This window comes from Notothenia rossii (assembly GCF_949606895.1).
Source record: "Notothenia rossii genome assembly, chromosome: 6".
Taxonomy (NCBI): Eukaryota; Metazoa; Chordata; class Actinopteri; order Perciformes; family Nototheniidae; genus Notothenia; species Notothenia rossii.
In genome coordinates this window covers 777,014-792,301 of record NC_136909.1, presented here as the reverse complement: position 1 = coordinate 792,301, position 15,288 = coordinate 777,014, and the positions used below count along the sequence as shown (strand labels likewise).

General features: G+C 42.8%; 1 protein-coding gene across 1 annotated transcript in view; it reads right to left on the bottom strand.

Annotated features, from left to right (window-relative positions):
- The window catches only part of ccdc180 (coiled-coil domain containing 180), a 90,452-nt gene extending 76,721 nt beyond the window's left edge, over positions 1–13,731 (bottom strand). Inside the window, exons 1-4 of the mRNA XM_079687061.1 lie at positions 13,320–13,731; positions 12,854–13,040; positions 11,584–11,697; positions 8,911–8,965 (exon numbers count right to left, since the gene is read on the bottom strand). Of these exons, the coding sequence (XP_079543187.1) occupies positions 8,911–8,965; positions 11,584–11,697; positions 12,854–12,894 (210 nt within the window). The 5' untranslated portion in view covers positions 12,895–13,040; positions 13,320–13,731. The remainder of the gene's footprint in view (positions 1–8,910; positions 8,966–11,583; positions 11,698–12,853; positions 13,041–13,319) is intronic.
- Positions 13,732–15,288: the final 1,557 nt, after the last annotated feature.

Below are 15,288 nucleotides of genomic sequence, written 5' to 3'. Positions count from 1 at the left end.
CTGAGAGACTCTGATAACTACAGCTCAGACTGAGAGGCTCTGATAACTACAGCTCAGACTGAGAGGCTCTGATAACTACAGATCAGGTGAAGTAAAGTACTCTCTGAGTGTTTAGATAATTCACTTTAGTCTAAATGAGCTCAGTGGGTCTCAAACGGTTTGGTCAACCTTAAAGTAAACACATATATCCAAGGCACACCGTGTTAATGTTATTATAGTAATAAAAAAACAAAATATATAAATAATTAAAACTGCGGTCACCGAAGTGCACGCAGTGATGAGCGGGCCCTCGCGTCCGTGCGCCTGTAGTGGAGGGCAGCCGGTCGTCCCGGCGTCAAGCAGACGCGCGCGAGTCCTCCGAAATGAGCGGTTTGTGATTTCTATCATTTTCGCGTCCCAGACTCCCAGGTCCTCCGGCAGCGACCCGGAAACGGATTTTGGCACGCCATCTTGAAGGAAAATAAATTTCTCTAAAGACTCGTCGAGGATCGATTATTGGGGAGGCTGTCTGGAGGAGCCGTAACCGAGGGTACACTGATTTAGAGGAGAGAGGAGTCTCTTTGGAGGAGCTATAACCGAGGATACACTGAAGCAGAGGAGAGAGGAGAGAGGAGTCTCTCTGGACGAGCTATAACCGAGGATACACTGAAGTATTCTCCTGAGACGATTTCAGCCAACAGTGATGTTTAAAAGAGGCGTGACGCATGGCTGGATGTTAACGAAGCACAGCTCTGCAAACTGTTCGTTGTGATTATAAGTTATTCAAGATGATCAAATGTGCATCAGACTTTCTACCCTTTACCGTTTACTCACATCTCCCCTGGATGTTAGGCTATTTTTCATACGAATGCTTTCATTGTGACGCGATGTTTACAGTGAGAACAGCTGCTGAGGTCAGCGCAGAAAGCAGACCAGTGTGTATAATATATATATCGCTCAATAATATTATGTAACAGGCCTACATTTCATACTTTATTTGTAGGCTTCAGGAAATATCTACAAATAAACAGTAGGGTTAAGGTTAGGGAGTGTATAGGTGTCTGTTGTAATGAATATGCCGCCAGCAAAGGGCGTTGTTGGACTAACAGTAGGTGTGTGTGTGTGTGTGTGTGTGTGTGTGTGTGTGTGTGTGTGTGTGAGATGATGTGCCAGGCAGACAGGCAGTTCTCAGTAGCTTATCTGACATATACTTGGTCAAAAATGGTACATTCTCCGTTAGCCTACGAGCTCCCCGTTTGAGCGAAGGACTATTCCTTCTCAATGTAGCATGACATTGGATATGCGCTTAACATTTCCCTAGGAGGAGTTTGCAAAAATCTGCTTAAAATGCATGAAAAACGCACATATTTGAAAATTGCCGAGTTTTTGGGGGGCGGGGCTAATGGAACGCAATTTGAAATATGTGTGCAATCATAATAGCAGTGTGTATACAGCGTTTCGTGAATATTGGACAAACTATATGCGAGTAGTTTGGAGTAATTTGCGACATGTAAATCGTCAAATTGTGTATTCGCTGTTAGCTTACAACCTCCACAATTGAGCTATCAAAAATGTTCATCGTAATTTAGCATCATATTGGATAGGGGCTAAACTTACCCTGGATTGGAATTTTTCCGATCATTCCCCTACGAGGAGTTTGCAAAAATGTCCTTAAAATGCATGAAAAACGTAATTTTTTCAAAATGGCCGACTTTCTGGGGGGCGGGGCTAATAAAAGCAAATCTGAAATATGTCCGCAATCATAAGAGCAATGTGTATACACAGTGTCTTCGCAAGGGTATGGCTGGGGTAGGCTACAGCCATACCAATAAATGGCTTAGCCCCACCTTAGCCCCACCATGAAAAATGATGTTAAAGTAAGCAAAATAAAGTCCGCCAACTCGCGGAGTAAATTGCACAGACAGCAGTTAGTCAGATTGATTTCAGTAGCCACTTGTCTGGAAATACCGAAGACTAGAAACGGTTTTGAATTTTTTTGTCACGTAGTGATCGTCTTCTCAATAGAACATCTTTGATAATGTCTTCTGGCCAATCAGAATCACGATAACGGAATGGATTTGTTGCAGGAAGTCCCGACGGAGAATACTTTTGCTGTAGAAAATCTAAAAGGCGGGGCTTAGAAATAAATGCTCATAACTCAACAATGTATCCATTCACCACAGGTTGTGATGGATAGGTTCAGTCCGTCTTGGGGAACAGGCACACCAAAGCATTTTCGTTTTGGACTATAGGGGGCGCCAAAAACACTACCAATTTAAAACTCAAGAACGGATGGACGATTTTTTTTTCTTCTTTTTTTACACATACTGTGGGGGTGACTACAGACTGAGATTTAAAGTGTCGCAACAAATACAGAATGTGGACGTGAACTATACCTTTTTTTATTGTGATAGCATAAAATTAGCTTCGGACGCAAAACTTGTGACACACGTCACAGCCCATGACCTTTTCGGGAATGTAAAAAAAAAAAAACGTACATTTTCAAAAAAAATACTCACTCGCCTATTGTGTGGTAGTCACATATAGTTTCTCAGAACTTCACGAACTCCTCCAAGGGGAATGATCGGAAAAATTCCAATCCAGGACAAGTTCAGCCCCTATCCAATATGATGCTAAATTGCGAATAATTTTTTTGATAGCTCAATCGTGGAGGTCTTAAGCTAACAGCGAATACACCATTTTTAAGGATTTACATGTCGCAAATTACTCCAAAATACTCCAAACTACTCGCATATAGTTTTTCCGATATTCACGAAATGCTGTATACACATTGCTATTATAAATTGCACACATATTTCAAATTGCTTTTCATTAGCCACGCCCCCCAGAAAGTTGGCCATTTTGAAAAATGTGCATTTCTCAGCCATTTTAAGGACATTTTTGCAAACTCCTCCGAGGGGAATGATCGGAAAAATTCCAATCCAGGACAAATTCAACCCCTATCCAATATGATGCTAAATTGTGAAGAAAATAGTTGCTAGCTCAAACGGGAAGCTCGTAAGCTAGCGGAGAATGTACCATTTTTGACGATTTACATGTCACAAATTAATCTAATCTTAATCTAAATTAAACTACATTTCCATTTTTGGAAACCTTTACAAAGTGGCACCGTAACTCCGAATGACCTGACATTTTGCACACTTATTTGGGTGGACCTGCTCTACATATGATCTCCTTGAACCCCTAAGCTCCGCCTACTTCATTTTTTTTTTTAAATTAGCATCATGTTAAAAACAGTGAAATATTACCTTAAATTTCAATTTTTAGTTTTTCAACGCCAAACTTAGTATACAGCATCGGTGGAGGGTCAGACACATTACCGTAGAAAATGAGCATGTTCAATCGATAAATATAACCGTCATTAATCTAAAACTGTTTGCAAAAAGGCGGGGCTTAGAAATAAATGCTCATAACTGGTTAGGGTTTAGGGTTACCCCTAACCCACACACACACCGGCTCTGCTGGCGGCATATTCATTTACAACAGACACCTATACACTCCACAACATACACCTACTGACTGTTCAACACACACATACAGCTCCTAAAGCATATCATGTATATCAGGCTACAGCCCTTGTTTATTTTATTATGTGAAGCACTATATGGTTTTATGAAAAATATCTACTGTTTACTTGTAGATATCTACTAGCATATAAATAAAGTGTGTAATGTAGGCCTGTTACATATATTATTGCTGTTCTCACTGTAAACATTGCATCTGAATGAAAGCAGTTGTATTAATAAAAAATAGCCTAACATCCAGAGGAGATGTGATTAGTGAGTAAACAAACGGTAAAGGGCAGAAAGTTTGATGCACATTTGATCATCTTGAATAACTTATAATCACAAACGGGAACAGTTTGCAGAGCTGTGCTTCGTTGACATCCAGCCATCACGCCTCTTTTAAACATCACTGTTGGCTGAAATCATCTCCGGAGAATACTTCAGTGTATCCTCGGTTATAGCTCCTCCAGAGAGGCTCCTCTCTCCTCTAAATCAGTGTATCCTCGGTTATAGCTCCTCCAGAGAGACTCCTCTCTCCTCTAAATCAGTGTACCCTCGGTTACGGCTCCTCCAGACAGCCTCCTTGATAATCGATCCTCGACGAGCCTTCAGAGACATTAGTTTTCCTTCGAGACGGCGCGCCGACATCCGTTTCTGGGTTTCTGCCGGAGGACCTGGGAGTCTGGGACGCGAAAATGATAGAAATCACAAACGGCTCATTTCCCAGGACTCGCGCGTCTGCTTGACGCCGGGGCGACCGGCTGCTCTCCCCGACAGGCGCACGGACGCGAGGGCCCGCTCATCACTGCGCGCACATGTGCGACCGCAGTTTTAATTATTGTTGTTGTTGCTATAATGCAGGGGTATTCAATTGCATTTCAAAAAGGTCCAGTAAGAGAACATGTAATGAAATGCTCTGTTTTCGCTGTCTACCTTCCGCCTTTTGAAATGACTCCGACTGTTTCTCTCCTCTTGTCTCGTCTGTTTGAATCTATCGTGCTGACTGCACCGATTTGATTGGCTGAGGAGCGTCACCTCCTTAAAACATTAAACAATAACTTTTTTAAACCTTTTTATTTTTACGTTTTAAACATATTGTATAAAACTCCCCCACTACTTGGAATATTCCTTGCACCCCTCTAGAATAAGGCCGAATGGTCTCAACCATAGTAACCATAATAGTAACCATCAGTAACGTGCACTTGTTGTTATAACAAGATCGCAAGGACACTTGCTGAGCAACCAATCATAATGGTTGTTCAGTTTGTGTGTTGTGGAACATGCGTGTGCGTGCATGAAAAGATACCACACACCCAATTACAATTGCATGTTCAATTCACTACCCTGGAAGTTCATACAGTTGTTGAAGTTGGAACAGTCTGTGGACAGCCGTTCTTCCTTGCATGTCAGTCGCCGACACCTTCTTACAGAGGACAGGCACATCTAGCTGCAGCACCACCCGTATATTTCCGGCGTGTTCTCAAGACATATTTTTAAAACATTTGTAACATTTTCAACGTCGTGGATACATCCTTATATGCTCCCGGCAACACACTGAACGTCAACTTTGCCTCCTTATATAATATTACACTCACCCCTACTTTAGTGGGAAAGCCTGCACTCACACAGGTAGGTGGAGGGGAAGGGAATGAGCATACAGCCTTTTTGGCGAGGTGGGGAAACTCGGTCCTAACCCTAACCCTAAAATGTGCCTACATAACTGTCAGTTATAGCCGTAGCATTATTATTGGTTTAACTACTAACAGTCTATTTTAAAACATTTTACAATGACCATCTTGAACAGCTACAACATTAAAATACTTCTAGGCAGATTGTGGACAGTAACAAAGTACATTTACTTAAGTACTGTACTGCTCCACTCCCATTCAGACAAATAGTGTTTCACTAAGCTGAACAGCCAATCAGAGTGATTTCTTTGGCCGACGGCCTTTTACCGACAGCCTCCCGATTCAACATGTCGAATCGTCGGCGGAAGGTGTCGGCACGGCCGAAAAGACACGACGGTGCGGGACACACCAGTCCGAGTAGGGCGACAGGACGCTCATCTACGGCCAGACATCTATCCACATCTATCACCATCTATCCACATCTATCCACATCTATCACCATCTATCACCATCTATCACCATCTATCACCATCTATCACCATCTATCCACATCTATCCACATCTATCCACATCCATCCACATCTATCGACGGACGAAATCGGCCCGGTGTGTAGCGGCCTTGATGTACTGCTTGGGCACAAATGTCCTCGCCTAGTTGGCTGGTCATCTGCCATTGCTATTTAATAAATAAGCCTACTGCAAGTTGAATTAATGTAGAAAAGTAGGTAGTAGCCTAAGTAGGTACGTACACACAATACACAGGCTACATAAATAGGACTACATAGGCTATAGGCTCGCATCTCAAACGTATGAATAACTGCCATTTAGTTGTCTGATGCACTGCTTCATCACAAATGCCCTAGTTGGCCACGTCATCTGTCATTGTGAACGGATACTCTGAATGAATAGATGAAGCAATGAATGAATTAATTAATGTAGATAAATAAATATATAAATACATACATACTACAAACACACCTACATACATACAAATGTCATTTTTCTGTCATTGCAGGTATTGGCAAGGATCGCGTGTCTCGAGTGGCAAGGTATTATGCACTCAACGCTACAGCCAGACCAGACCTCAAGGGTGCTGCTCGTAAGGTGGCAGAAAATGATGTCAAGAAGGAGCACGTGATGGATCACATCAAAACGTTTACATGTAGGGCTAGCCATTATGAAGAAGGGGAGCACCTGGCCGGAAAGACCTGTGACCTCAGCGTGAAAAGAATGCACGAGCTATTGGACCAACCAAACCATGATGTAGTCGGCGACTCCCTGTTTCACTGTTTTTCATCAGCTTCAACCTTGGATTCGGGCATCCTGCCACAGATGGCTGTTCTTCATGAGCCAGGTTTCAACTGAGAGTCAAGGACCCCAGCTTGACTGAAGAAGAGAAACGCAGTGAGTCTGCATCCTACATCCTACACAGGAGACGAGCACGGGCGCTCTATGCTTTACTGGGGGGGCAGGTAGATCATGATGCAGTGACCCTTTCCTTAGACATGATGCAGAATGTGATACTCCCTAAAACGCCATAGGTCAGGCATACTGTTTGTAAGAAATACAAATCAATGTTTAATGATGTCATTTAGTTTAAACATACAGTGATCTTAAAACTGTTTTATTATGGAAACATTTCCAGTTAGCATTCGCCTGTGACTAACGTTGATGCTAAAGTTTATTTTGAAAAGCTTTTCTGGAAGAAGTCTCCGGAATAGCACCAGTAAGCTTGACTTCCGGTTTTAGAGCCGTTGAAATGCATTACACCAAAAGTCATGAATGAGTGTATGAGGAGAAAAGGCGTTTGGAGTCGTGCAATGAATATACAACGTTTAAATCCTCTGTTTTAGGCGATATCGGCCATGAGAAGAAAGCGATGGGAGGACTCCGACGTCACGGGAGCCCCGCGAGGAGGAGCCACGAAGGAGATATACAGCTAACAGGCGGGGGGGTTGCTCCCCTCACCACCTTCTGTTTGTTTCATTACTATTTAATTAAAGTAACCAATGTGACCCTTCTCAGAGACTCCATTGTCTCTTATGTTCCAGACAGCTCTACATGCATCTCCTTGGTGTCATTATTCACCATGGGACGGGAAGTAAGCAAGCTGTGGATGGTGTTCGTCTGTACACATGGATGGAGCATGGAAATAGAAAAGGTAGCAATGTGACTGCTTCAGCTCTGAGGTGTTCTCTCAGAGAGAGGTGTTTAGCTTACAGCAGCCTGTGACGGCCAATCACAGTTTGAATGTCTTCCTCACTGTGAGCAGTTATGATAGAGCTGTGTGTGAAAGGTTCTTCTCTTTATTGTTCCTATAGAAACCACTGCTTCCTGCTCCCTGGTGAGTCAGCCTCTGAGTGTGAAGCACATCAGGCAGCAGCTGTATGGGCATGGCTCTATGGTAGCTGTTATCTGCACATTGTTAACCCTGGGCAATGCATCCTTACGTTGTTTAACTGAGTGTTATGGTACTCTGGAGACAGCATGATGGGATGTGCAGCAGAGAGAATAAAGAAACAGCATGATGGGATGTGCAGCAGAGAGAATAAAGAAACAGCATGATGGGATGTGCAGCAGAGAGAATAAAGAAACAGCATGATGGGATATGCAGCAGAGAGAATAAAGAAACAGCATGATGGGATGTGCAGCAGAGAGGATAAAGAAACAGCATGATGGGATGTGCAGCAGAGAGAATAAAGAAACAGCATGATGGGATGTACCAGCAGAGAGAATAAAGAAACAGCATGATGGGATGTGCAGCAGAGAGAATAAAGAAACAGCATGATGGGATGTGCAGCAGAGAGAATAAAGAAACAGCATGATGGGATGTGCAGCAGAGAGAATAAAGAGACAGCATGATGGGATGTGCAGCAGAGAGAATAAAGAAACAGCATGATGGGATGTGCAGCAGAGAGAATAAAGAAACAGCATGATGGGATGTGCAGCAGAGAGAATAAAGAAACAGCATGATGGGATGTGCAGCAGAGAGAATAAAGAAACAGCATGATGGGATGTACCAGCAGAGAGAATAAAGAAACAGCATGATGGGATGTGCAGCAGAGAGAATAAAGAAACAGCATGATGGGATGTACCAGCAGAGAGAATAAAGAAACAGCATGATGGGATGTGCAGCAGAGAGAATAAAGAAACAGCATGATGGGATGTGCAGCAGAGAGAATAAAGAAACAGCATGATGGGATGTGCAGCAGAGAGAATAAAGAAACAGCATGATGGGATGTGCAGCAGAGAGGACCAAATATATAAAGCACTTTTTTGTTAATGCATGATTTGCTGCATATGAGGAATAAAACTAAAATCCTCTGTCGTACCAAATTGAAGTATCATTATTTTGCATCGTGCTGAATCACATCAGGGCTGAGTTGTATCGTATCGCCTGGTGTTTGAAATGTATCGTATCGTGGCAACGAGATGCGCATCGCATCGGCCTCAGTGATGGAGATGCACATCCCTAGTGTGTGTGTGTGTGTGTGTGTGGGGGGGGGTGCTACTAGGGGCTGTGCTGGTTGTATAGTCTGTGTGTGTGTGTGTGTGTGGGGGGGGGTACTACTAGGGGTTGTGCTGGTTGATTGATTGATTGACCTGCGGAATCTCTCCGTGAGACAGAAATCAAATAGACTTTAAAAGGCGTTTACTAGCGAGGAAATGGGGCTGGGGGTTTCTGTATCAGAGACCTATAAGAAGAATGTGATGAATCCAAAGTGTAGGAAGTGAACAGCAGCAGCAGAGGGCAGAGAGAGAGAGAGGGGACAGACCTGCTCTGTGGACCTGGAGCTGAGGCTGGAGCCCGGCGGACAGCAGGGGGCGCTCCTGTGACACAGAGAGAGAGAGAGAGGTCTTTGAATATAGGCTTATACTGTACTGTGTATATACATAGGAGAGTAGAGTGAGAACGAGACAGCTCACTCTTGTTTACTAAATCAGCACTTCCGGTGTCTCTCACTCTAACGTGTTACCAGTGTGTCTGCCCGATTTGCATTGCGCATGCACGAGTCTTAAACTTAAAACGGGTGCCCGATTTATATACTGTAAATATATATACATTTATATAAATATATATATTAGGGGTGTAACGGTTCAGAAACATTTCGGTTCGGTACGTGCATTGGTTTTTAGGTCACGGTTCACGTTTTCGGTACAGCAGAAAAAATTATCACAAAACATAATTATTATAATTTTTTTTATTATTATTAAACTGTGAATAATGTATTCAGTCAAATAAATATAAAGTATAATAAAATAAACATTAAGGTGCAGCATTTCGATGAACTGAAATCTTCTGTATTTGAACTGTACTCGAACCTAAGCAGCCAGTTTGACATTAAGTAGACCCTCCAGAAAAAACGCGATCGCGCGATCGCAGAATTTACCGCATAATCAGCAAAATGATGACGTCATCAGCTCGCGCATCACAGAAGGTAAACAACACCGTAGAGTGAACGTGTAGAGTGAACGTGTAGAGTGAACGTGTGGAGCTCACACGAGAGAGAAACAACCAAGATGAAAACATCTGATCCATCTCATTTACAGACGAACATTTCTGCTAAAGACCGGGCAACGCAGTACCCCGATGTCTTTCACCAAAGTGGGGGGAAACTATTCTGCACCCCGTGCAACTGTGTGTTGGAGCATAAGGCTTAGAGAACATCGACGGTGACGACCCACTTTGATTCATTCAAACATTCAAAAAGGCTTTCTGCTGCCGCGGACAAGAAAGCCAAACAACTCACGTTCAGCGAGGCATCAACCTCCAAAACCCTTTCGAGGGCTACAAGAAACGAAGTGAGTAGCCTACAAGATTGAAGCTGGTCAGATACTGTGTGTGTGTGTGTGTGTGTGTGTGTGTGTGTGTGTGTGTGTGTGTGTGTGTGTGTGTGTGTGTGTGTGTGTGAGAGAGAGAGAGTGATTAAAATAGCCCAATTGCTTTTACAATAAATAAACATTGAATGTGTTTAATTGAATAGTAAAGGGGTTTAACGTTAGTGGCAGGTTTTGTGTGAGAGAGAATAAATAAGACAGCCCAATATTTAAAAATAAATCTATTCTTATTCGCAACTTTCCGCATATTTCGCAATTTCACCGAATAAAATGGACATAAAAACCCGCATGTTTAATCGCATAATCAAGGATTTTTTTCTGGAGGGTCTAATTATGACTTGCTGGTCGTTGTATTTTCATGTTTTCTTAAAGAAAGATGACCTTATCCACATGGCTTGCCCAGAGGGCAGATCTGCTGGCACTAACGATGTCTCCTGCTGTGGAGAACACCCTCTCTAGGGACAGAGGTACCAAATGATGCTGGAGGATTTTCGAGCTCAACTGTATCTGCGCTCGCCATTTCGACAGTTCCTCAAATTACTGACTACATTTGAACGCATCCCTGTGACCAGCTCTCATAGTATGCCTCTCGTCCAATGAAATGACTTGGTCGCTCTATGACGCGTTGAACCCAATGTGAGCAAACTACTCTGAACGCTGCACCGGAGATTACTTCCAAGAAGTTGTTCAAGTTCTCCATTTTTTGCGTTTAACGTTATATTCGTTCTGTACACATGTGTAACGAACCGAAGGGTATTCGGTACGAATACGTATACCGTTACACCCCTAATATATATAAATCCAAAGCTGGTAAAGAGCTTTCAATTTTACAATAATTGTCATATAAAAAAAGTACTGTTCTGATAAGAGAGATTTGTTCTTGAATCAACTTTTATATGGAAAATCTTTGATGTAATTGTGAATGTCTTTTATTTGAATCAAAATAAAAGACATTCACAGTTAATGTAATTAGATATAAATGATTAATGCCATACATTCACAGTAAATCATTTTTCAGTATAGCTGTCTGACAGAAGTTAAATCCATTTCTCACTTACTCTGAGAATGTACTTAACCCAATAAAAGGATCAATAAAAGGATCAATAAAAGGATCAATAAAAGGATCAATAAAAGGATCAATAAAAGGATCAATAATAGTGAAGTCACGTTGTAATAACTCATCTCTCTCGTTCAGATTCATGTTGTCGGGATTTCTTAGTTTTCTTGTTCTGCTTTGCGAAACGCCACCGTGTCGTGTCCTATTTGGGTTGCCGTATACATAGAGATATAAAGAGTAGACGCCGCATCGACCGCTACTGCCTATTGGCGCTGACGAGCCGCGGAGCCGCCATCTTGGACCGGTCACCCGCTCCACTCAGCGTAATCTGTCTGGCAGGCGCAATGAAGTGTCAGCGCATTTAATCAATCATAACTCGCTGAATACAAAACTGATTTTCACGGGGGGGGGGGGGGGGTTTCTGCAAACGTCATATATGTAGGCCTGATACCGGACACATGACTCGGCGTATTTTAATATTCATAGTAGGCTTAAAAGCAATAGAACATTCTGGTATTTGATAGCCTACAAATAAGAAAATAGAAATCCTCACATCCTTAGGCTGAGGTTGTGAGTGTGAGGTTGAAGCTTCTGGGTCGTCCTGAGGGGCCACAGACAGGCTCTCTTCAGCTTCTCTGGAACTAGACGTAGTCCTGCCCTTTTCCGGCTAAAATGAAGAAGCATAATACTTGAAAAGAATATATATATATATATATATATATATATATATATATATATATATATATATATATATATATATATATATATATATATATATATATATATATATATATATATCAGTAGCGTGGCGTGGGGAAAAAATGAGGGGAAGCCAATAATACGTCCTTTCTTTTGGGGTGGGGGGGGGTGTGGTGGTCAATGTAATAACGTAACCAGATGAGTGATTACAGCGCCCGGTATCATTTTACACACATTTGTATCATACAGATGCAGGACTTACACACGCCTGCTATCTGACCGACAGGTCCGCACGCACTCTCCAGCCCAAACTCTAATAAGCATTCATTCACAAACTAAATCAGGAGACCTTTAACGTTTTACGTCCGGTTCGAGCTATTTTCCAAAATCCTATGGAGAAATCCCATTGCTATTTTGTCGAGGGAAACCGAGCGCAGCTTACTTCCGCTTTTTGGGACGCGTCACTGCACCACTAAGTTGATGCGATTTGATTGGATTGTGAGGCAAGGGAAGCCAGCCGCCTCTGGCTTCCCTTGGCATGGCCCTGACCAATCACAGGTTGGCAGGGGCATGACGTGAGCCTCATCTGATTGGTCAATCCCTCCATTTTTTTTCGGCTGGCCTCCTCTCGCAACAGAGAGTGCAATCTACTGTTTCACCATAACATCTAGAGGGGCGCTGTTTCACTCTTTGTAAAATACTCAATGAGAATGGGGGAGAGACGGGCCGGCAGCAACACACAACAAAGAATTTCCGAAACTAAACGAAGTGTTTTTATTTATTTATTAAAATTATAACTACAATCCGAAAAAACAGGGGAAGCCTGGCTTCCCTTGGCCTCCAGGAGAAACACACACACACACACACACACACACACACACACACACACACACACACACACACACACACACACACACACACACACACACACACACACACACACACACACACACACACACACACACACACACACACACACACACACACACACACACACACACACACACACACACACACACACACACACACACACACACACACACACACACACACACACACCCCTGTTATTGATAATAGAATATTTAACTTTATGAATGCTAATAGCTTTATGATGATACACCTACTCTTTGGAGGTGAACCGGGAAGCTGAAGGGAATAACACCATCTCTGAGTCGGACAATCTGTCCTGTCCTGTCAAACTCGTCCTGCTTAAAATGCTCACTGCAAATCACGGATGACTCGCTTGCAGTGAACCCTTCCCTCCTCAAAGCAACTTCCCACTTCTTCCTCATATCTTTGTCTTTGGGAAACCTTCAAAATAAAAACGGGAGATTTGAGAGAGTCAACACAAAACATTTTTAAGGAGGTCAAGCTTATTTTCTTCCTTCTTCTTCCTAGATAGATTAGATTAGATTTTACTTTATTCATCCCACAACGGGGAAATGCACTTGTTACAGCAGCATATGATTTATAAAGTCTCAGTTGTCCATAAACATAATGTTTGCTGGCTACGATTTCGCTGGCGGAAATCAATACAGTACAATAATATTCTATTTACAAAATACAACCAATAATAATGTTGAATCTTACTTGTGAAAAGTAATCCCCCGACCCCTGTTCACAATCGTCCGCCGATTTGCACAGCAATACGCCGCACAGTGCTCTGGCATCTTGAAACCTCTGCTGTCTATGGGTACAATGTCTGTACAATATCGGTAGGATGACCGGTCCAAGATGGCGGCCGTATTTCTTGCGCCCCAGAAGCCAATGCGGCGTCTACTCTTTATATGTCTATGGCCGTATGTAGCTGTCCAATATGGCGGACCATCTCGCACATGCGCAATGCAGATCGGGTAGCGACATTCACAACCAGCTAGCATGCTAAGCTAGCTTCTACAGTCCGAGGTAAACAGAAGAAATAGGTTCATTCATCCAGACAAACACATACACACACAAACACACACACACGATGATCAGAGCTCACACACGCACGATGATCAGAGCTCACACACACCATGGATCAGCTGGAGCTCACACGCTTTCTCAGGAACACAGAGACGACGAGCCGCAAAATGGTTCCGAGAGGGGACCACTTCCGGTTTTAGGACTTCAAAACAAAAGCACGAAGCATTTCGCAAGGCAGGCCCGGCCCGCCGTCAGATGTGATACGGCCCGCAGCTTCGTGTGTCGAAGAGAAAAGAATATTTAACATGTCTTGGTGGCAGCTCTCGATCGTTCTGCCGCGGTTTGCCTTAACTGTGAAAGAGCTGTATTTTGGGTTCGGGAGGATCCGTGGGAAAACCCGGAGCGGACTCTTTGTTCGTGGGCCTGTGAACTGGACTGAACTCATGTTGGGGCTGTTACCAGCTGGAGTCTTTGCTTAAGCAGATTGAACTGTATATGTTGACTGTTTTAAAAATAAACCATAGTGTTGGTGATCTACAGTGTTGTCAGTCTTCTTTGAACACCAACAAGACCGCTAACACCCTATTTCAATAATCACACTCCCTGTCATTGACATAATTAATAGATAGTTTAGCTTCTCACCATCATTTGCCTCCTTCGCCTTCTTCTTCTCCTTCGCCTTCTTCTTCTTCTTCTTCTTCTCTCGGTTTTTTGGCGGATTGCAAACCACTTTAAGGTGCATACCGCCACCTCCGGAATCGGCTTGACTCGGTTTGCATTTAAAAAGAATGCACACATGTGTTTAATCGTTAATGTCAGATATGTACTAAGTAAAAACATTTGTTCCTGCTCAAGATTAGATTCAACTTTATTTTTATTGCACAGATTACAGGTACTGAGACAACAAGATGCAGTTTAGCTTCTAACCAGGAGTGCAAGAAGCAGTAAAGTGAAAAGTAATGTACACAATCTACAGAATAAAATATAGAATGAATTGAATGATGAATAAACAGTGAGGGGTGTGAATACACTAGATATACACAGCAGCCTGTGAGCAGTATGAACAGTGTGTATGAATACACTAGATATACACAGCAGCCTGAGAGCAGTATGAACAGTGTGTATGAATACACTAGATACACACAGCAGCCTGAGAGCAGTATGAACAGTGTGTATGAATACATTAGATACACACAGCAGCCTGAGAGCAGTATGAACAGTGTGTATGAATACACTAGATACACACAGCAGCCTGAGAGCAGTATGAACAGTGTGTATGAATACACTAGATATACACAGCAGCCTGTGAGCAGTATGAACAGTGTGTATGAATATGCAAAGATATATAAAGTATGAAAACGGTAAGCAGTGCAAGTATAGTATAACATATATAAATATTAATTTCATGATGATAAAAACTTTGGAACAATGATGAAAAATGTTAAAAGAAGTGGCGAGGTTAAACTGACACAAAATAACAACAAACTTTTGCCGAGCCGAGAGTTTCATCAGCAGCACGTGGTAACCCCCACCAATGAGCGCTCAGCTGGAGATACCAGCGAGTCCTTTCCCATCAAGGATTTAGCTTCCACAGCCCGTGGAGAGGAACTGCGCCGCCTCGCTCTCAAGGCTGCGGGCGTCTTTGTCCCGCGAG